This window comes from Sminthopsis crassicaudata, chromosome 3 (genome assembly GCF_048593235.1).
Source record: "Sminthopsis crassicaudata isolate SCR6 chromosome 3, ASM4859323v1, whole genome shotgun sequence".
Classification (NCBI taxonomy): Eukaryota; Metazoa; Chordata; class Mammalia; order Dasyuromorphia; family Dasyuridae; genus Sminthopsis; species Sminthopsis crassicaudata.
Window position 1 is genome coordinate 575422315 of NC_133619.1, and position 23286 is coordinate 575445600.

Here is a 23286-nt window from a genome sequence, read left to right on the forward strand (position 1 = left end):
AGGTAAGTTACAGCTAGTAAGTGTCTAAAGCCAGATTTAAACTCAGGAAGATGGGTCTTCTTGACTTCTTCCTGATTTCAGGTAGGCAATATATTCACTGTACTAACTAGCATATACCCAAATATTAATATTAGATTCTTTTTCTTTCCCTACTCAAAAACCTCTAATGGTTCTCCATTGGTCATGGAATACATTCAAATTCTTTAGTCTGCTTGTCAAAATGTTCTGTACTCTGGCCCATCATACATTTATCCAGCTGCTTACTTACCCAGCCCATATTTACACTTAAGTCAAACTGACCTACAGTTCACTGTTTAAGGAATATGCCTTTTAAATGTATGAATGAAGTAAATATAGTTGTTCTCTTTATGTCCTCACTACCTTCATCTTTTTTGTGTCTGTGGATTCATAATGGAACTCATTTTCCCTTCCTTTCACTTCTCCCATCTTTCCTATAAGTTTATTAAAAACTATATTATACCTTGAGAGGGTAGAGGAGGCTTTATTTTCATGTGCTTATGGTAATATTTTATGGTTTTTGAGCATAAAAATTTTGAACTATAAAATGTTCAGTAATTGTCTGCTTAATGTTTTTAGACATTTTAATGTAGAGGTGTTAAGCTTAAGGTCTGTGAGTCTCAAGCAGTCTCTAAAACTCCCCAGTATATGCCAATACCAGATTAAATGTGATAGGGAAATGTTTAGTAAAATAAAATAAAAATGCATTACAACATGGATAAGGTTTTGAATTTGAAACCATTACTCTATTTTTTTTTAAAAAGGAACAAAATGTGGTCATCTTAAAACTTAATAGAACAATCAAATTAGATAGAAACAGAGATCTCATAATCCTTTTGGAAACTAATCAGGAAATGTACAGTGGATGACAGATGGAAATGTGAAAAGTTTCTGTCATTTTTGATATTTCTGAAGGAAAATAATTTTAACTATCTTGAAAGAAATACTTCCAAATAATTTTCTGTCAGCTATTCCAGATGGCCTGACACTTCTCTGTTGGAGTTGATGTCATCTCTTAAATACCTGAGGGGAAGGGGGGGAATCTCTTCTTTGTTGATGTTCCAGGATATGGATCAAGGAGAGATTCTCTAGAGCCATGTGTTTTGGATGGTGCCACCTGTGCTATCTGACGTATCATCTATATCAAAATACTTATACAGTGCACAAACTCTATGGTCTTTTAAAAAAATACATGAAAGAATAGAAAATTTTCATACATATATATTTGTACATAAACAAACAATACATACTTTAAAATACTTTGCTTCTTAGACTTGATGTTACTTTGTAGAAAAACATTTTATAAAAAGTATTGCTTGCTACATAAAAAATAAGCAAAATTACTGTAGAATTGTACTGTAATGCATATGATTTTCAGCTTTTCAAGGGCAGTGAACTGGAGGGCGAAGAGACAATTTTCTTGCTGCCCAAAGCTCTTTTCTTATGATCTGTGCAGCAGAGTCTCTTGGCCTTTTGTGTATGAAACAGAATCTCTTGCCAGTTTAGTGCAACCTATGGACCCCTCTTCAGAATGATATTTTTATGTACATCTTTTAAAATATAAAAGGATAACAAAAGTAAAATGATTACACTGAAGTGAAAATTTCATAATTTTTTAGAAAGAAGTTCACAGAATTGTTAAAAGAATAATGGCTAACAAATTAAGAACCTTCAATTTATGGGAAAATTATTTTGCCAACTTATCTCCATCTTTGGATAAATACATGATTTGGGTGGTGGGCAATCCTAGGTATAGACTGTAACCCATCTCTATTGTCTCCTTCTGTATGATTCTTGTTCAGTGTTTTCCTGTAAAATATCCACCACAGCATCTATAGTTTTGCTGTATTCCCCTGTGCCCATTTTTTAATCAAAGTTACCAAGTAGCATTGTATATGTTGACTTAGATAGATATTACTAATTTCCTTATTAGAATTTCTGTTTTCATCTTTTGTTAGAGGTCTTGGTGTATAAACTGCTGTTGCCTTCATGCTGATCTGTTGCTTGAACACTATATATATATATATATACTACCATATCTGATATATAGATCAATCAATTGCCCCATGAAATTATGTTTCTTGTTCCTTTGGATGTATAATTAAATAATCTCCTTTATTTGCTTCTTTGAGGAAAACTTGTATGCCTTACTTTTATTTATCTACAACTTCTTTGTTGTCTTCTGGTTTAATTTATAGTGAGAAGCTAACATGGGCATGGTTCAGTACCTCTAATAATAACCCATTAGTCATTTGACAAAGATTATACAGTAGAAGTAAGAGCAGTTAAAATCTGTAGGTGTAAGAACTGTGTGATTTTAAAGACCTTCTGTTACCCTTTCCACCACTCTAATTCTATAGAAGAGGATGCAATGGACTAAAAGCCATCTTGCATGCCTCATACCGTTCCCATAACCCAGACATTTCATGAATTGCCTGACCAAAATTTACCTTCTAGGATTCAATCTTATGGTGATTAATTTCTCCTGACATTTTTAGGCTGGCCTGTTGATAATAAACATAGTTGGTTACTTGGCCAATGCTGCAAACCTTCCCAGCTTGGTAGAGCTTGCCAAAACTTGTCTTACAGTGGCATATTTTTTGATAACCCAGAGTCAGCTCCATATCACAGTGACACAATGAAGTACATCTCTTGTGGAGGCTGAGCCACTTTAAATCTCTGTTCTACCCAACCTGACCACACTGATCCAAACTTAAGAATCAATTTTTTTCTCTTTTGTTTTTCTGGGAGAAATTAGGATTGGTTGAAATAAACTACACCAAATAGGTAACATTTCCACCATCAGCTTCATGGTGTTTCCTTTATAAATCCCAGAAAATCCTAATTCCTGTGTAAACACATCATCTCAAAATAGGATGCTTTGTTAGTTCTCAGCTGATTTGGGGTTTAGTCCAGCCAGGAATTAATTTACTTATGTTGCAATCCCAAGCTAATTCTTAGTAAGTCAATAATCCCTACAAATAATGGTGGGCTATTGGTGATCCTACCACATATTTTCTTTAAGCAGTATCTGATGGAGCCCTATGTCCATTTCTCTGGAGAGAGCATCACATGATCCTTGATAAAGAATGACAGAAACAGGTAGTATATAATTCCTAAGGTATAGTGGTGGCACTTCAGAAACTCATTTTTTATATCATAGGCCAGCCTCAGGACAGTTTCAAAAACAAAACAAAACAAAATTCTCCCAGTTCAATTAACATCATTATTTCCTTTGCATAATTTGCTTGTCCCTGACCCAAAGAAAAAAAAAAGGGAAGACTAAGGATTCAGAAGGAGTCTTTTCCAAATATTGTATTTCACATCATTTCCTCAGTTTTTGGCAGTTGTATCATCCCCACCATATTCTTGTGGTAACAGCACACTCTAAAGCTATGTGCCCCCCTATCACCACCAAGATCAAATATAAAATCCTCTATTTGACTTTTAAGACCCTTTATAACTTGTGTTCTTCCTTCATTTTCCTTACAGGTCCTCATTTATTCTGGGATCCAGTAACACTGGATTCCTTGCTTTTCTTCATACAAGACATGCCAGTTCCCAAATTTGGGCATTTTCACTTGAATTTTTTGCTTCCTCATTTGTGCCTCATGACTGTGCTGGCTTCCTTCAAGGTTTAGATGCTTCTCACATCCCCTTGGATGCTACTGAATTATCTCTGTTGGTGACCGCAACTTTTCCTGTGTGAATCTTGACTGAATATCATTATTGTTATGTCTTCACCCCCATTAAGCTGTGAGCTCCTTGAGGACAGGGTCTATCTTTTGCCATTCTTTGATTCCTCAGCACTTAGCATAGAACTTGGCATAGCTTGTGCTTGATAAATGCTATTCTTTCTTTGTTTTGCAAGATGCCCAATGGCATCAGGAGGACAGAGCTTTGACTTGCAAGTGAATTGGATTTAAGTGAGGCAGGGCTGGACAAAGTCATCAGCTTGATTTTCTCTTTCAGAGTCATCTGAGTGCAGTGATAAGACATAGCATAACTGGAAATGGACCTCTGATAAATGTTTATTGATGGATTGAATAACTTCTATTTTTAGTACAATGTAAGAATATAGTATCTAAGGTGGTATGATAAGTTCACATTTTCATGTTGCTCAGCTTGGCATGGACTTACAGCATTAAACTGTCCATTACTAGTCCACTATATAGTTCACCCTCCTTCCATCTCCAGGAATAAGCTATCTCTGTGCTCTCCCCTAAACACTTGGAGAACCAATCATTTTTTCCTATGACACATATTAAATCCTCTTCTTTAGACCTCAAGTCAAAACTACTTTCTTCATAGGCATATAAAGTTCTAACTCTAAGGATTAATTAATTGTTAATCTATCCACAAGCATGTACTAAACACCTACTAAATGCCAAACATTGCAATAGGCACTGAGAGTAGTTTCTGCTCATAGAAATTCTGACTTTCTTTTCTCTTTGATTTCAGATTCATTCTGTTAGCTTACTCAGTTTAACCTGGACTGATGTTATTTTCACCGGCACTTCCTAGCTCCACTGCTATGTTGATCTTTTCTTTATATTTCATCTTTCTCTTTTCTTTATATTCAGATAACTGGTAATATTCTCATATCCCTTTACAGATACACAAATACACACACACACAAGCATGTATATATCTGTATGTATGTATCCTTCAGCTCTCTTGGATCAGCACAAAGATATATTGCTTCAGGTATATTAGCATGCTAAAGAATCTTCATTCAGTTCATCTGTACTGCCATTTTGTTTCAATTTGCATAGAAAAATCACCTATTGACAGTTTAATTATGTTTCCATCTCTCTATCTCCAGCCAGCTTGGACATTCCCTGAAATCCACTGTAATTGGTACAGAAACATTTCTCACTGGAGAGCTTCTCTAGCATATTGTATATATGAGCCACTTGTCCCTTTAATGGAATCATCAATGTCACTGTGTGGTATCAGCATGCTTGAGGCCTCTCCAAGGATAACTGGGGAGTAAATTAGGCTGCAGATGATGGTATTTCCCGTACTGTAGGTAGATCACTTTTAAAAACTAAAATGAAGATAACTGAGTGCTTGTTATGGCTTTAGCAAGAGTAAGAGCAAAGGTTATTGTCTGTTTTCCATCAACCAGTGTGTCTCCTGGATTGATAGTGATAATTTACTTTTCTATTTTATCACTCTTACTGACTCCATTTACCATCACACAAATCCTTTGGGTCCTTGACTGTGACATTGACAATGCCTGATGGCCTAATTCACTTTAGCTTTTCACTTGAGCCTTGCTTATAGGAATAGATATTTCCTTTTTATATGCAGCATTTAAAACTTACTTACAAACCTCATAAACTGTCATAGAATCTTTGACTTGTAGGCAATATTAAATATCACCCAGACCCATCTCTCATTCTGTGAGATTCTTCAGGAATCCCCTGGAGACCATCCTTAATCTATGGTCATTCAGATTCTGTTTGAATATGTCTACTAAAAAACAATCTTAAGGCAGTTCATCCTAGTTATGATTACTTTAAAAACATCACTGATGAAGATGTGGAAAGTTTCTTTGAGGTCATCAAGTCAAATGCCCCTAATTTTTTTACATGAGGAAACTGAAACCCACAGAAGATGATTTCCCGACTCTAGCCTTGTTTTACAGACATCCAAGACAGTTCCAGGACAGCTCTTTCTGATCTCATTTGGGGTTTTATTATCAAGACACTGAAGCATTTTGTCATTTCCTTCTCTAGTTCATTTAACAGGTGAGGAAATTAAGGCAAATGACCTGTCCAGAGTCACACAGGTAGTAAGTGTCTGAGGTTGGATTTGAACTCTGGAAGATGAGTCATTCCATGCACTCTGTTGGCCCCTAGCTACCCACTGTTCTGGTTACAATTAGCTATAAATGCCATTTTTTTCTCATGCCAGGAGCAAAGTTGAGTTTTGAATCCAAATCTCCTCACTATTCAACATGCTTTCCATTGTAGAACTTTTCAACTAATATTATGCAGAAATCTTCTTTCTTATAACTCTATTCCTTCCTTCTTTATAAAAAGCTCAAATCCCTTGATAACTAATCCCATGGCCTGTGGAGCCTTTTCTTACTCATCATTTATTTTGCTGGGACACTCACCAGTTTCTTTCCAATGTCAATATCCTATATGAGAGCTTCATTTTAAAAAAGCTATTCTTTGTTGTTCCATGAAGAAAATTATTCTTTGCTTCAGTCAGCAGAAGGGACTGTTTTTAGATTTATGCTTTAGATAACCTTAGAAGTATGTAATGTCTACGTATGTGTGAACAGGTATGTATGCATATGTGTGTGTATGTATGTATGTATGTAAGTGTTGATTCTGATTTTTAAGGTAGAATATGGTTTGGGTTAGTTTTCATTTCTGAATTAAAGAACTTAAAACTTCAATAAAAATAGTTCTTTGTCCCTCATTTTATCATTTTTCCATTTTGAAAGGAAATTTTTGTTTACTTAGTGAGTCATCTAGCCAGGCTTTTGGGGCTCTTTTAAAATGAAATAACATTTCTGAAAAAGTTTTATTACATTGCCTAGCCCATTGTAGGTGCCATGTAAATAAATGCTTATTCCTTTCCCTCTTCTCTGAAAACAGTCTAATGTGGATAGTTGGCTCTTAAGTTCTTTTAACCACTTTAGGCTAAAAGCTATGAATGGTCTAACTGGACAGCATAGTAGGATGATCAATAGTTATTTTTTCCATATTTTATATAATTAGTTTTAAAATTCGAACTGGTAATAGCAAAAACATAGCAAAAGGTCTTCTTTGTGTGGGAAACGCCTTAAATTAATGATCACACACCCCGCTGTTTCTATCAATCAGCAAACATTTATTAAGTACCTACTATATGCTAAGCACTTTAACAGGTGAGAGATATAAAGACAAGATTGAAATACTTTGTCCTCAGGAGCTCAGTGTTTACAGTAGCAGGTCTAAAGTCAGGACACGAGAATTCAAATCTAGCTTCAGACACTTAACTCTGTCAACTTCAGTTTCTCATTTGTATAATGGGAATAATATTAGCACCTACCCTAGAAGGCTGTTGTGATGATCAAATGAGAGAATATTTATAAAGCACTTAACACAGTGCCTGGAATATAGTAGGCACTGTATAAATATTAGCTATCATCATTATTATTTTACCAGTAGACACAATGTGTACACATACAAAGAGATACAAAATACAATTTTGAAATGAGATGTTAGTTGAATGTGGCAATCTGAAAAATCTCATATAGGAAGTAGTATTTGAGCTAAACTTTGAGGGAAATTGGAGATTCTAAAAATTGGGAATAATCTATGCAAAGACTTGGAGCTGGAACATAAATGCCATGGACTTCTTGGAAAAACCCTCTCTCTGAACATGGCATCTAAACTATATAAAACAAAACAAAACAAAAAAAACTCAATGAACTGGTTTTGAGGGATTGAAGTATAAGTTTTCCACTATTAAAAATAATCATAATAAGCAAACCCACAGGCTGACTGAAGTTTGGATTGATCCTTTAACTAAGGAATTTTTGTACATTGAAATTTCAAAAGAAAGGTTTTGGGGGGAATGGTATAATGCAATTAGGCCTACAAACAGAAGTATTTGTACCTTGGCCAAAACTTTTTAGGCTACCAGGATGTTATTTGAGCTTAGACTGTCTGTTGGAAAGCTTTCATGTTCAAGTGTCAGGATTAAAACAACATTGTGTAATAAAATGTGTCTGTGAAATATAAATGTCCTTGTCTCAATATTGTTTTATGTGAGTACAACTTTGAGCTGAACAGTGAATAATCAAAAGGCTTTGACATTTTTAAACTGTCCTTCTTGTACTGACAAGATTCTTCTCAAGCTACTGGTTGTTCAAGTTTGGGGTCTGACCTTGAAGCAAAACAGATTCTATTTCTGGTTTTTGATTTTGTTTTTGTTTGTTTGTTTGGAGGTCAAGTCTTTTGGGAAACATGAAAAATCTCTGAGATAATTATTCTTGATTAGTTTGAAAATTCACTTTTGAATGGGCAGGAAGATCCACTAAACTCCAACAGTTCTTCATAGGGCTGCAGTGATGTTCACATAAATCTTCATTCATGTACTGCTTCATTAACATATGGGTTCATATTTGGTCTTTTGTTGCTGTCAGAAGTCCAAGCAGATGACTGGATGAAGTAAAATAATCATAGGGGTGGATTCCAAGTCATTAAAACAACTTAATAACACTTGATTGCAGACATGTTTTCAAGGCTAGGGAGGTGATTTGTGGGTGGAGGTAGAAGAATGATAAAATATGGAATCTAATGTGAATTACATAGTGACTTTTGTTCTACAGAGGATTGTGAGATATAAAGAAGGGAAGGAGATCTTCAAATTAGCAGGATTTTTTCAATTAAAGATAGAAGGAAATTCATTCCACTGTTTCAGTAGAGTGATTCTGGGTTGTTGTTTTTTTTTTAACTTCATTAACAAAAAGAAAAATTATTTACCAGAGAAACTCAGTGCTAGGCTTTGTTTTGCTTTTCTAGCAGGGGTTAGGGAGTTTTAAACCCATGACCTCCTACATTATCCCAAGTATATATTACATGAGATTTAAGTCAGAGGAATTAGGAAATATTCTTTAGCAGTTAAAATATCTGTATAAGCAAGGATCTTATAGGTTTAGAACATCTTAAGACTGTGTCATTGTCTGCTGCTTAAGTCTAAACAAAAGAAGTGAAAAGACCACAGGAATGGCAGTTGAGGGTTCTGAAATCTAGCTCTGGCTGTGCCCCCAAGTAGCTTAAATGGGCTTAAATTCACTATCTTGAGCCTCATTTTCCTTATCCATCAAATGGAGATAATAATACTTGTTCTCCTTATCACACAGAGTTGTTGGGGAGGATAAACAAGTTAATAGATGTGAAAGTGCTTTGAAAAGTTAAAATTACTGTACAAGTATAAGGTATTATTATTATCATCCCAGAGATTTAATAATAGCTTGCCCCATACTTGTTCCACCCCCTTCTCTACACACAGAGACAGTGTATATATCTTACTCAAATAATGAACTGCCAAGCTCCTGGGATAGGAAGATATTACTATTAAATGGGTTAAACTACAATTTTCATTCACCAGAAAAATTTTCCCTTTGATTCACCTATACTTGTTTTTGACTGTCATCAATGCTATATATATATATATATATATATATATATATGAAATGTGTCTCTAATAATATATATATATATATGCATATATATATACACACACATATATATATAATACCATGAAGATCTTAAATCTAGAATTCAGAGAAACTTCAGTGCCTCTTGGACCAAAGCTTTCACTTTATAAATGGGAAAACTGAGGCCAGAGGACATTGTTATTTGACCAAAATCATAAAAATAGTAAATATCAGACATGAGATTTGAGCCCAGTAATCTTTCTATTGGGCCACTGTCTTCATTATTTTCAGAAGATATTTACCTGATTTCCATTATGCCTTATATGTTTCTTTTGACACATTAATTTAAAAGAGACATGTGTTTTAAGAAAAAATGTATTTCATTCATGAGAATGAAACATGTTCCTGAATTTTATTTCTGGAAAAAGGCCTGTATCCATTACTGTATCAAAGTGCCTATTGAAAAGCCAGTATTTAAGAATTTGTAACGTCTAATGAAGAACAGGGATCCATAGGAAGGATGTGTTTGATAAATTCAATACATTAACCTTGAACAAACATCTTCAAGGACTGATGAATGGATTGGCAACTGAGGTGTCTGAACTTAGAATGTATCCATCTCACTGCAGGAACAATTGATAGTACTGACCAATGCTGAAGATGATATATCAGCTAAAATTTTGTCTACAAGCAAGCAAACTGGGTAGTAACCATTCTATACATTGGTCAGCCCTCAAATCTTCAGGACTTTGAGAAGCAAAATCTTTAGACAGATACTGATGCTAAAAAAAGAGAAGCAAAGTAGGAGCTAAACAGAGTAAAGACTAATGCCAGAGTGAAAAAGGATGTCAAATCTAAGAGTCATGTGGATAAGAAAAAAAAAAACTGTTGGCCAAATTAGAAAAAACAAAAACAAACAAACAAACAGAAAAACAAAAACAACTCATGAAGTTATTCACCCAAGCCACAGAACAAGAAGAAAACAAGCAGGTTGCCGTAGGCACATCCAAACTCAACTTTCAGGATCTCAGGATTAGGATGGCCTAGTGTAAAATAAGTTTGGAATGCCAGTGGAAAGGATTTATAATAAAACTCAGAGGGAGAGATTTGTTTGGGCAATTGATATGGCAGATGAAAAGTGTGAATTCTAAGCTAATGTTTCCATATCTGGTTTTGCGTTTTTGGAGTGGGATTTTTAAATATTAAACATATTGTTTGGAATTTTATACAATGAAGTATATTACTAAAGATGTTTTTAGTGTTGAAAAGAAAAAAATTAATTTTTTTAAAAATACCTAAAGTTTGCCACTTGAAAGATGACAAGTTGAGAAGGGATGAAGGAATAATGTATTATGTTTTATTTGATTTACACAAATATATTTTCAATTTATAATTTGTTTACATTGAAGTATTTAATGACTTAGCTATACATATGGAACAGAATTCTCTACTTGGTGTTGGTGAAACATCTAGGAATTCAGAAGAGAGACAGACCTTCTCTCTTTCATTTTCTCTTTCAGCCCATGAATGAGGGAATAAAGGAGTTAGTCACTAATAAGTCCATAACCATTTACTCAGTGTCTATTCTGTTCTAAGCACTCTATTAAGTTCTGAAGAGACAAAGAAAAACTACCCTGCCATGGGAATCAGTTATATTGTCTTTAGGATCTTCAGATCACATAGCTGCACCTAACAATAGGGCACCCCCTGGGTATTCATGCATCTTCTGTGCATGTGGGAGAGGGAGGAGTTATTAGGGTAAAGGGGAAGATGAAAGGGTGTGGTAGAGAGGCAGCACAGAACATCCTGGAGAATTTCCATCTTGAAACAAATTGCTCTCGTCTAGTTTGTGGCTCTTTCACCTTCTGTAGTCCCAAGCAGGAAAGGAAGGAGTTCAGAACTTAGAGTCAGGAAGACCTGAGTTCAAATCTTATTTCAATAACTATTACCACTACTCCTAACAGTTATATAGCCCCTAGTATGTGCCAGGCACTGTAATAAAAGGATTTATTATTTTTTTTACAAATACTAAGCTTTTTTGTCCTTACAAAAACCCTAGAATGTAGGTGCTATGTTCTATTTTATTCCCATTTTACAGATGAGAGAATTGAAGTGAATGGCAGTTAAGTGTCATGCCCAGGACAGCCAGTTATAATAGTGTCTGAGGCTGGATATGAACTTAACACTTTATAATTCCTAGGCTTACTGCATATATAGTCTACATTCCTTTCTCTTCCTTTCCCTGGATTAATTGGGGCAAGTCACTTAATCTTTCTCAACCTCAGTTTACCCATCTGAAAAATGGGTGTAATCATAGAAGCTAACTCATAGAAGTATTATCAAATGAGATAATATATGTAAGGTGTTTTTCAAATCTTAAAATACTATATAAAAGTTAGATATCATTGTTCTACATCTGAGGGAAGACAAAGATGAAATATTGAATGGAAAGTTTTGAAAATAGCTAGGAGGACACTTTGGCTTGAATATTATATAAAGATACTGATAAGAAATATCTGGAAAAGTAGGTTAGAATTGGATTACATGGGAATTTAAATAATAAACATTAGGTATTTAACCTAGAGGCAGTAGGGAACAACTGAAGATTTTTAAGCAGAAGGGAAGGGATTAAACCTTTACTATGTGCTACATACTGTGCTAAACATTTTCCAAATACTATTCCATTTAATCTTTCTAATAACCCTGGAAGGTAGGTGCTACTATTGTCCCCAGTTTACAGTCCTGGCTAGCTAACTGCTAAAGAGCTCGCTAACAAGCTAATAGGATGAGCACTAGGTCTAGGGCTGTAGCTAGAAATCTGACATAACAAGAAAAAAGGAATGTCGTATTCTCAATTAATCTTACTTTATGGGGAGCAAAAAACAGCCCGCCCAAAAACTGGGACACTAAAGCATTATTGCTCTAACAATTCTGGAGAGCAATTTCCAATAGGAAATTCCAATTCCTATTTCCAAAAGGCTATAAAACTATGTATACCCTTTCATCCAGCAGTGTCTCTACTGGGTCTGTATCACAAAGAGAGAATAATAACAAAGGAGCAGGACCCATGTGTGCAAAAATGTTTGTAGCAACCCTTTTTATTGTGGCAAGGAACTGGAAATTGAGCTGATATCCATCAACTAGAGAATGGCTGAATATGTCATAATATATGAATGCAATGGAATATTATTTTTCTGTAAGAAATGATGAGCAGACTGATTTCAGAAATGCCTGGCAAGACGTGAACAGATTCTGGGTGAAATAGGCAGAACCAAGAGAACATTGTACATGGTAACAACAAGATTATGTGATGATCAACTGCGATGGGCTTGGGTTTTTTCCTAATAATGTGGTGATTCAAGGCAATTCCAATAGACTTGAGATAGAAAATCCCATCCATATCCAGTGAGAGAACTATGGAGACTGAATATGGATTAAAGCATAGTATTTTAATTTTTTTTCTTTCTTTCTCATTTTTTCCTTTTTGGTCTGCTTTTTTCTTGCACATGAGAAATATGGAAATATATTTAAAATAATTGCACATATTTAACAGTCCACCCTAAATTGAGCATGTCGAGCCTTCATGGTTCCCTTAAAGGATAAAATCCCACATCCTGTTTTCTCCCTACTTCAGCACATGTGTTCTTAGTTTTATTATTTTTTTTTAAGTAAGAAAAAGCAAATGCAGTTTTCTGGGCCAGTGGGGATGGCAAATGATCTGTATATAAATTAGCTTACAGAGCCTTTGAGATGATCTGTCAGCACCTTCCAGAGAAAATGTCCAGATGACACACCACAAGATTGAGGAGTATCTATGTGAATTAAAGAAATTCAGTCTCCTGGGTGCTTCTTGAGGCCATAGTCTGTCAGATAAAGGACCTGGGGGATGGGTAGATATATCCAGAAAACATAAAAGATTAATGGCTGCTGGGCACTAGTGTAACCACTGAGCACATGGTGTTTGGAAAAAGTCATTCAATTTTTTTTTTTTTAATGTGGAAAAAGAATAGAGTAATGGTCACGGAAAAAAAATGAGGTCATAGGAAATCTTCAAAAAATGCACTGGAAAGAAGTAGGCCTTTATGAGTTTAGCATGAAGACTCTGTTCTTACCACCCGAGGAGAGGGATTGGCATAGGCTGAAGAGAGACTTGTGTTAGATTCTTGGCAGAAATCCCATTGTTATGGTAATATTCTTTTGCCTGAGTGTTAAGGCTTATTCTGAATAGACATTTTACAGAAGGGAAAATTCCCAGCATCCAGTCCTACTTTCTCAGGTGAACAGATGACTGAGACTGAGAGCCCATAGATATTATTAATTAGTAATAAAAGTAATTTACATAAAGAATTATACTTTACTTTTACTTTAGAAGTCACCTGATCTTATCCAAACAAGAATCCTCTCTGCAAGATCCCTGACATTTTCTGCTAAAATACTTCTAGTGGAGAGAAACTCATTCCCTCACAAAATAGTTCATTCTATTATTTGACAGTTTTTATTCTTAGCAAGTTTTTCTTCATATGAAAACAAGTTGGCCCCCTCTAACTTTCAGGTTTTTTTTTCTGTCCTTTAAAGTCACACAAAATATATTAGAACTGAAAGCTATATTTTAGATGTGGTCTGACCAAGTCAGTGAATAGGATTTAGTAGAATTATGGCCACCATTTCCATAGACACTGCTTTCATTAATGCAATATACAGTTGTATGAGTTTTTTGGCACCTACAATATAATGTTAATTTCCATTAAGTTTATAGTCAATGAAAAATTATAAACCTTTTTAATAATGATGATGATTAAGATCTTCCCAGTCTTTATTTGTTGGTTGTTGATTAAGATTACTTTATTTATTTCTAGATTAAATTTCATCTGTTTAATTTTAATTTTTTTAGAATTCTGGTCCTGTTATCCTATAAATTATCTCTTGCTGAACTTTGCATTAATTACATTTTTGCTATAGATACTTTCTATGACCTTTCTATCACTTATAATAGTTAATTTTGAAAGGTTAAAATATGTCCATAAATAAGTCCATCTGTACTATAATATAGCATACTTCTATCTATCTCATGAATTAGCAGATTTTATAGATTATTATTAGCTATTTTGGAGATGTCAAAAGTTCCTATGTACATGTATGGAATGTGATGTTTTACTCACCCTGATTCTGATAACACTCCTAAGTTGCCAAAAAAGTTCAGCCATTCATCTGACAAGCCTTTTTTCAGGATCCAATTGGGGTAAGACACTTAGAGATATGAAGCCCAATCCCAGCCCTCATGTATTTTATAGTTTATTAGGAAGCATTGCTGCATCCTTACTACTCCTCAGAACATAGGGCTGATCAGAATTTTCTCAATTCTTGATGAATTGATTCTGAGGTATGTTTTACATACACTTCCCTGGTTGTCCTATTTCTGTGATCATTCCTTTGATGACTTTTCCCTGTTTTTTTCTTTTTCTTACCACTTAATCATAGGTATTTCTCAAGTTTTTGTCCTTGGTGCTCTGTTCTTTTCTCTCTGTGATCATTTTCTCCATTACGTCATCTTCTTTCAGGCTTCATCTGTCAACTCTCCTTGGATGTGTACCAAATCTTCATCTTCAACCCTGACTTCTCCCTCCTTTTTACTTGCGTTTGAGGGCACATATCATCTTGAATGTCCTTCTATTACTTGAAACATAACATGCTCCAAATTGAACTCATTGCCTTATACTGCATTTCCTCCCTGTACCTCTCCCCCAGCACTGGTTACTCTCCTCAACAGCTACATTTTTGTCAGTGGTGCCATCATCCCAGTCTCATAGGTTTAGAGCCATTGACATCTCTTTCTCCTTCATTTCTTATACACAATCTGTCACTAAATTCTATTGCTTCATTCTTTAAAGTGCCTCTAAGATTTAAACCCTTTTAAAATTTCTATTAATACTGTATCATTCCAGATCCTTTTATATCTTTTATATCTCCAGCATTTAGCAGAATGCTGGGCTCCTTAGATAGACAATTTATTTGCCTTTGACTAAAAGCAGTGTTCTTAAATCTATCCCATACACCTCTATCAGATGATTTTCAAAACAAAACAAAAACAAACCCTAATTTAATATGTTGGCCCTTTGCTCAATGACTAAAATAACAATACTATCACTGAACTTTTGTGTAATGTTTGCATTTTTTAAAAGACCTTTCAGGCATTGCAGTCTCTGAGGTAGGAAAAATATTGTCACCTCACTATTATAGATGAGGAAAATAATATTGAGAAGTTAGACATTTACCTTGTCATTTCATCTCACTAAATCTTTTAGTTTCCCCTTCTATTTAATTCAGGGGTTCTCAAACTATGGCCTGTGGGCCAAATGTGGCCCGCTGAGGACCGTTTATGTAGCCCACCGGGTTATGGCAAATAGGCTGAGGGGCGGAGACAGAGGGTGAGTTTTTGTTTTTAACTATAGTCTGGCCCTACAACAGTCTGAGGGACAGTGAACTGGCCCCCTATTTAAAAAGTTTGAGGACCACTGAAGATGAATACCAAAATTCTTCTGGCTCTAAATTTGTAATCTTTTGACATCCATATCCATGTATTTTGTTCACTATGCCACACTCTATATGGGTTCCAAGGCTTTCTATACTAAGGCAGCTCCAAAATAGGATCTCTGGGTGGCAAAAATGGATAAAGTGCTAGACTTTAAGTCAGGAATACTCAGCTTCCTGAATTCAAATCTAGCCTCAGATATGTACTAGCTATGTGACCCTTTCACCTTGTTTGCCTCAGTTTCCTCATCTATAAAAAAGATCTGAAGAAGAAAATGGCAAAATACTCCAGTATCTTTGCCAAGAAGACCCCAACTGGGATCATGAAAAATTATGGATGACATGACTGAACATTAAAATAAATGGGTACTAGTTTGAGTGAGATTACTAAAAGCTCTAACCAATAGAATCATAAGTTCCTGCTCTCTGGTCTACTTTCCTTAACCCAGTGTTATCTACCTTCTTTAAATTGTAGTTCAGAAACCTTCATTGGGGCTTTCCCTTCTTGACAATCTGAAGAATAAGTTTCTCTCTGACGAGTTCTTCCAGTTTCCAGTCTCTGTTCTCAGTCCTCCTCCTAATGCGCTACCTAGGGGAATTTCCAGCACAATATAGAAAGGGGGTAGTTGGGGTGGAATAGTGGTCCCCAATAGACTCCAAATGCAGAATTGACTGTTTGATCATGCCCCCACAGACATTCAGAGGAAAAGTGAGAAATACAAAAAAGAAAAAGTGGGATATTAAACCATTTAAACAGCTGCTCACTGATAATAGCTTTATATCCCTTTTAGAGGTCCAAGCTCAAATCCCTTCAGTTATTCTGAAATAAGTAAGATTTGAGCCAATACAGTGTTTGAATATCAATAAGCCATAAATTCCTGAGATGTCCCCTCTACATACATCATCATTTGTTTCACCAATTATCACCATTCCCACAACCTTCCACTCAACCAGAGGCTTCCTGTTCCCTTTCCTTAATTTCTTTCTTGATCCAATAACAATTCTGTGAAAACCCACTGGCAATTAGTGGTTTGGGCGCTACTTTCCATCTGGGTTCCAAAACCCCAGGACCTGTTTCCATCATCCCCAAACTGCCCTTTTTATCATATTTCCCCTCCACCAAGATGGCTTGCTTTACTTTTCTCTCTGCAAGCTGTGTTCTGTATTGTAATGCTCGGCCTCCTTTTATTGTACCATAATATCCCAAAGCTCAAACTGCATTAAAACACAAGCCATACTTGCTTGATATTGAGAAAGAATATAATGGTATGATATCGTATTCTAGCACCAATATAACATAGTAAGAAAAGCCCTAATCTGGGAGTCAATGGACTACTACTTCAAAAGAGACATTCTTTATTATAAATCAGAACAATTTTTTATAATTCTCTGGCCCTTGGTTTCTTCACTTGTAAAATGAGGTGAGTAGGATCTAGTGACTTCTAAGGTCCTTTGTGCTTCTTCCCTTCTTGTAATTTTATCCCTCTTGCATGTAAAAGATGTCTTGTATCAGTGAATAGTTAATTCGTTTTCTTATGTACATTTCTGAATCATAACGACTTACCTCATTGTTGGCATTTAGTGAAAATAGTAAGTGCAACTGGGCTGAAAATGAATTGTTACTTTTAGACTTGGCCAAAAGATTGCAAATTAAAGCATGTAAGTATCAGATATCCTCTTGCAAAATCATATTAGGCCTTGGTGAAAAATGAGAGTGGAACCAATTGAATATCATCAATTCAGTGCCTGTTGTCAAGATAATTTAGTATAACCTCAGATAAAAATGTCACTTGTCTTCAGTGTAATCTTCAGAACTCTCAATTTTAGCCCCAGCAAGAAAGAGAACTAAGATTAAAATAAGCCTTTGCCTTCTGTGGTCAGACAGCAAGTGGTTTGGAGGCATTTGGATGCTCCACGAATATAAAAAATTTCCAACAGAGCATAATAATGGGTCATGTGTGGTTCACGAGTTCATTCATTCTGCTGAAATTGCTCATGAAAATCTGTATGTTCTCTTTGCTTGCTGAAATTGGATGTTGCTGGAGTGTTCCATTTTGAATCTTATGTAAAAAAAATGATGAATGATGAAGTATAGCCTAATAGTCACTACTAAGAGCTTCTGGATTATTTGTTTCCCACAGCACACTTGCTGTGGAAAATAGATGACAGAATTGCAACTGGCTTTTCCAAACTGGCTTGTTTAAACAATCACAGCGACAGCCAACAACATCAACCTTCCTGCCTGGATTCCCTCTACAAGATTTGTTAAAAATTTTAAAGGTAGAGTTGGAAGGAGACTAATCTGTACTTTCAGCTTTGCTTTTTTTTCTTTCTGTTTCTTTTTTTCTTAAAGTGGGCTTGAAATTTTCATTGTTATCAAACTGACCCTTGATTGGTAAGAGAACCCAGCTTGGTGCTTTATGAAATGTGATCATTTGTGTTGCTGAATGTTTATTTTAACCAAAGCCTTTATTTAGGGAGTTGTATGAGAACCTTCTTTTCTTACCTTTTTTGCAGGCTTGTTGATTGGGTCTGGCTGTGCTCTTTATCCTCTGGGCTGGGACAGTGAAGAAGTCCGGCAGACCTGTGGTTACATTTCTGACCAGTTTGACCTAGGTAAGAGCTCTCATTTGATTTCACTTTTATTTTTAAAATGTTTTTGATGCCTCTTACTTTTACATCAATCATTTACCAATATGTACCCATCCAAGTATTATTTATTACAACAACCACAAAAATTAAGCAAAACCAATTAACACAGAGAACATCTTCAACAGCAAATCCAACATTCCATAACTCCCCTCTCTGTATGCAAGGACATGCATTTATTTTTTAAATTAATTTATTTTATTGGCATTTATTATCTTTCTTTCCTATTCTTCTTCGAAAAAGCTTTTTAAATTGAAAAGAAAATAGTTATAAGAAATATGTAAATTCAGCAAATGAGTTCCCAACATTGGCCATATCCAAAAATATATCTCATTCTTCATCTCAGGAAGGGGGTAGAGGACATGATTCATTTTCAGTCTTTTAGACTCAGATTTTATTATTGAATTTATCTTCTAAAATCTTCAAAAGTTGTTTTTCTTTATAACATTGTTATCATTATATAATTGTTCTAGTTCTGCTGACTTCATTCTGCAGTCTTCCCAATCTCCTCTCAAACTATTTTATCATTTCTTCTAGCACAATCATATTTTATTCCAATGATACCGCATAGTCATTAAGCCATTCCCCAATAGATGGATTACTGTTCAAGTTTTTAGTTTTTTTTTTTTAATTTTTTTTATTTTATTTTATTTTTTACCAAAACAATGGTCCTTTTATTTCATTCTCATTGGGATAAATAATAATGGTATTGTTGGGTCAGGGGTATTCATAGTTTAGAAACATATAGGACATGGTTCCAAGTTCATTTCTAGGATGTGAATTGCATTGATTAGTCTCTTATTTTGATAATTACAATTAATCACAGCTCGACTGTCTTTTAGCATTGCTTTCACTTGTATGGTCATTTTATATATTGTCTTTCCCTCAATATCAGTTCATTAAAGTATTTTTAATGCTGCCCCCCAAATTCTTGATGTTTTTCAGTTTGTTTGGCTATCCCTTATTCAATGTAAATGCTTATTGTTTCCAACATTGTGGTGTTAATGGAGGTTTCAGGGCATTAAAGCATTTCATTTTATCTTTGACCTTGTTGAGGGTACATATGCCCAGTTTGAGGGGTTATTTAGTCAAAAGGCATAAACAGTTTTGTGATTTTTCTTACATGATTCCAAGTAGTTTAATAGAACCAATAAAGCAATCTACAATTCTACCAACAATGTATTTTCTTTCTTCCTGTTGCTCCCCTAAAAGTAATACTACTTTTGTCATGTTTGCCAATTCAGTGAATGTGAGGTGAAAACTCAGTTATTTTAAGTTTGGATTTTTTTGAATAGCCCTTAGGAAAAAGGATCTCATCCAGTGCTTTTGAGAATGAAGAAAAAAGGAGCCAGTGAAAATGACATATACCAACTGAGTATCCCCAAATGAATATATTCATTGTTGAACAATCATTATTATGAGCTCAGTGCAAGTATCATATTCTATCTATCTCCTAAATATCTTATGGTTTACATTGAGAGAGGGGATATAGATATAAGGAACAATGACAGAATAAGATTATATGATATAAATTCCATATAAGACCTTAGAAATACATCTTCATTGTGCATTGATATTAGGGAAGGCTTCTTAGGGGAGAAGAGTCTTAAACTTGGTCTTGAAGAAAGTAAAATAATTAATTTAGCTAAAAGAGGAAGATGAACATTCTAGGCATAGGAAACATTGGTATAGCATGAACAAAAGCAAAAAGAGTGGCATTAATAATACTTATGCAGTGGGGCAATCTAGAAACCATCTTCACTGTAATAGAAAAGACTAGGAAGGACTCCTGAGAGATGGGGCTAGATAATTAAAAGAGTGTCACTTAAAACCTTGATATCTCAGATATTGTTCTTTGTAAAGTGAAATGAAATCTTAAAATATATTTCATTAATGACAATGAGATATGTGGCAAATATTATTATTTCCTCATTCTGTGGCTAGACTTATTGATGACTGCTAATATTCCATATGTGTCTTGAGCTATTATTCCATGCATGAGTTTTTAATATTTTTGTCTGTATCTAAAGGCAAATACATCCTTAAGAAAAAATATTTCTGTTCTCTTGTGTTTCCTCTGTAAAACTTTTCCTGTAAAGGGTACATAATTATATTCATAGATATAGATATATATCCTATAAAGAATACATGCATATACATTGTATATGCATTTGTATCTTTAATGAACTGGTACTAAAAGAAGAACAATATATAAAATGATTATATTGATGTAAGTGAAAGCAACATTAAAAACCAACAAAATTCTAACCATAGTTACCAAATTAAGACAATAGTCAATGAAATTCACATCATTCCACTGTAACTATGGATTGAACTAGTCATTCTGGAAAGACAGTTGGAACTATTAAAAAAATACATATGTCATGTGTGTTTATGTAGATACATACAAACACAAACATGTATTTCTATGTGCATGTAGATATGTGGATATATCCACATAAATGATTACATGCATAGATAGATAGATAGATAGATAGATAGATAGATAGATAGATAGATGCATATGTGTGTGTGAGTGGATGGATAGATAGACAAGTAGGTAGATATAACTTTTATACTGAATCTGTTATTTCTACTCTATAGGAAGCTCCTATTAAAGACATTTCTTTCACCAATACAAATCTACATATATCTTGCAACTTAAAATAATTTTGAAAAGTTACTTGTAGCTTTTTTTAAATTATAGCTTTTTATTTACAAGACATCAAGATATATGCATGAGCAATTTTTCAGCATTGACCCTTGCAAAAGCTTCTGTTCCAACTTTTCCCCTTCTCCCCCCAGAAGGCAGGTAGTTCCATATATGTTAAAATATATGTTAAATGCAATATATTTATACAGTTATCTTGCTGCATCAGAAAAATAAGATTTAGAAATAAGGTAAAAATAATATGAGAAAGAAAACAAAAAATGCAAGCAGGCAAAAACAGAGGGTGTGAAAATGCTCTGTTGTGGTCCACACTCATTTCCCATAGTTCTTTCACTGGGTGAGGGACCTGTAGCTTTAAGAGGTTAGGAACTTGACCAGGGTCACACATCCATAAATGTCTGAGATGCTATCTGAAATCAGATCAATCTGCTTCCAAGGCTGGTTATTCACTATACTATACTGCCGCTTGCCACTTTATCCCTATTAGAATAAACCTAAGGAAACTGAAATAGAGAAATAAAGTGATTGTTCAGAATTGTTCATATTCAGACTTTGTGTGCTTGAAGTTATAACCCATTGTTCTTTGTGTAGAGTCCCTCCTTAGTTTCCTTGATAATGGCTCTACTGCCAGCACAGAGCAGGGGAACCGCCAACCTAAAAGGGGAGTGTGTAGGAAGCACAAATTCCCTGCGATCCTTTCTTGCCTCCTTGACCTCAAGACTTTTGTGAATCTGGGTCACCTTGTGCATGGAGGCACAGACCTACTTCAAAACCTGCTGACTCTTTCCCTTTCAGGTCAGCAAGTTATATGCAAGGATTATATTTTGGGGCATAGTTGTGTCCTTTCTTTTCTGAAGTTTGCAGTTTTCTTGGCTTTCTTCTGCCTGTCTTAACATGCCCAGAATTCTTTTCTTGATGGTCTGTTGTTATCGAGTATAGCCATATTAATTAGCAGATTATAATGAAACCCAAATCTTGCTGTTGCAATTTTCACTTTGACTTTATTTAGTGTGTTGACACTGAATTTTAATTTATGGTTTGATATTTTAGGATGCAGAATTAAAACTCTGAAAGATCTATTCTTATTGCCTAAGTAAAAGAAAAAAAAAATCAGGAATTATAAAATCTTACCAATGGCAGGGACCACAGTGTTCTTCTGGTCCTAGCTTTAGCAGAACAAATGTCATTCTTTAGTATCTTTAATTCAGCCTCTATTGAAAGACCTCCACAGTCAGGAATTCATTACCCACTGAGGCAGTTAGTCCATTTTGGACAATTCCTAGTTTGTCATTTTTAAAGATCTCATTTTTTATTGCTACTAATGTTCATTGTTAGATATTTCCCCCACTTTGGACAGTAAAATGAACTACTTAGCTTCATGTTTTATTGTATCAATGAGCTCCCTAAATAGCTCCCTTTGAGCTTCTAGAGTCCCGTTTCTATTGACTTTTTACAATGTCTGTGTACTTCTTTGGACCATGTATATCTCCTGGATATATACTATCTCCTAATTAGTGTATATTTGAGGCCAAAAAGGAAATGCTAAAGGGGTTTGGGACACAACAATATACTCATGTTAATCCATTTAGTTACATATTCCCTTTAGGTTTCTCTTTTTTCTCTAAACACTGGTTAATATTCTTGTCCTATTTATGGTAGAAAGAGAATCCAACCAAGAGTCAGAAGGCCTGGATTTTTGTAACCAAGGGTCAGTCACTTCACTTGCCTCAACCTCTATTTCTCTCCCTGTAAAATGTAGTAAAATGAAATTATCCTCGAGATCCTTTCTAGCTCCACAATTTTTGTTAGTGTTGTTGTTTCTATAAAATGACAGATTCATTCTAGGAATATCAAAAGCAGTAGTACCAGACTAGAGAGTCATCCGGATTGGGAAATGTCAAATTGCTAAAGATGGTACATGCTGCCATCTTTTCAGTAACCTATTGCTGAGGCTTTGTTGCTAAATGACTCCTCTGTCTTTGTTTGTTGTTATCCCCCATTTCTAAACTCACCACTCTTTTCCCCTTTCAAGAGTCACTGCATGGACACCATATTTCTGTCCTGATAATAAACATATGTGACAAGCCCTTCCTTCCCTATTCTCTAATTCCCCCTCACCCCCATAGCAGGGTTGTTAACTTGCCACACTACTTTTAAAAGGTTGCCAACAATCATCATAGAAAGGAAATCTTAGCTCTTTGATTTGGGTAATGAAGTGATAAATATTTATTAAGCACCTACTATGTGCCAA

At 34.9% G+C, this 23286-nt stretch overlaps 1 protein-coding gene across 2 annotated transcripts in view; it reads left to right on the top strand.

Moving 5' to 3' along the window:
* LHFPL6 (LHFPL tetraspan subfamily member 6) overlaps window positions 1-23286 on the top strand; it is a 285726-nt gene that overhangs the window by 222034 nt on the left and 40406 nt on the right. For both annotated transcript variants that reach the window (XM_074304849.1, XM_074304850.1), the window contains exon 3: window positions 18233-18331. In XM_074304849.1, the coding sequence (XP_074160950.1) occupies window positions 18233-18331 (99 nt within the window). The remainder of the gene's footprint in view (window positions 1-18232; window positions 18332-23286) is intronic.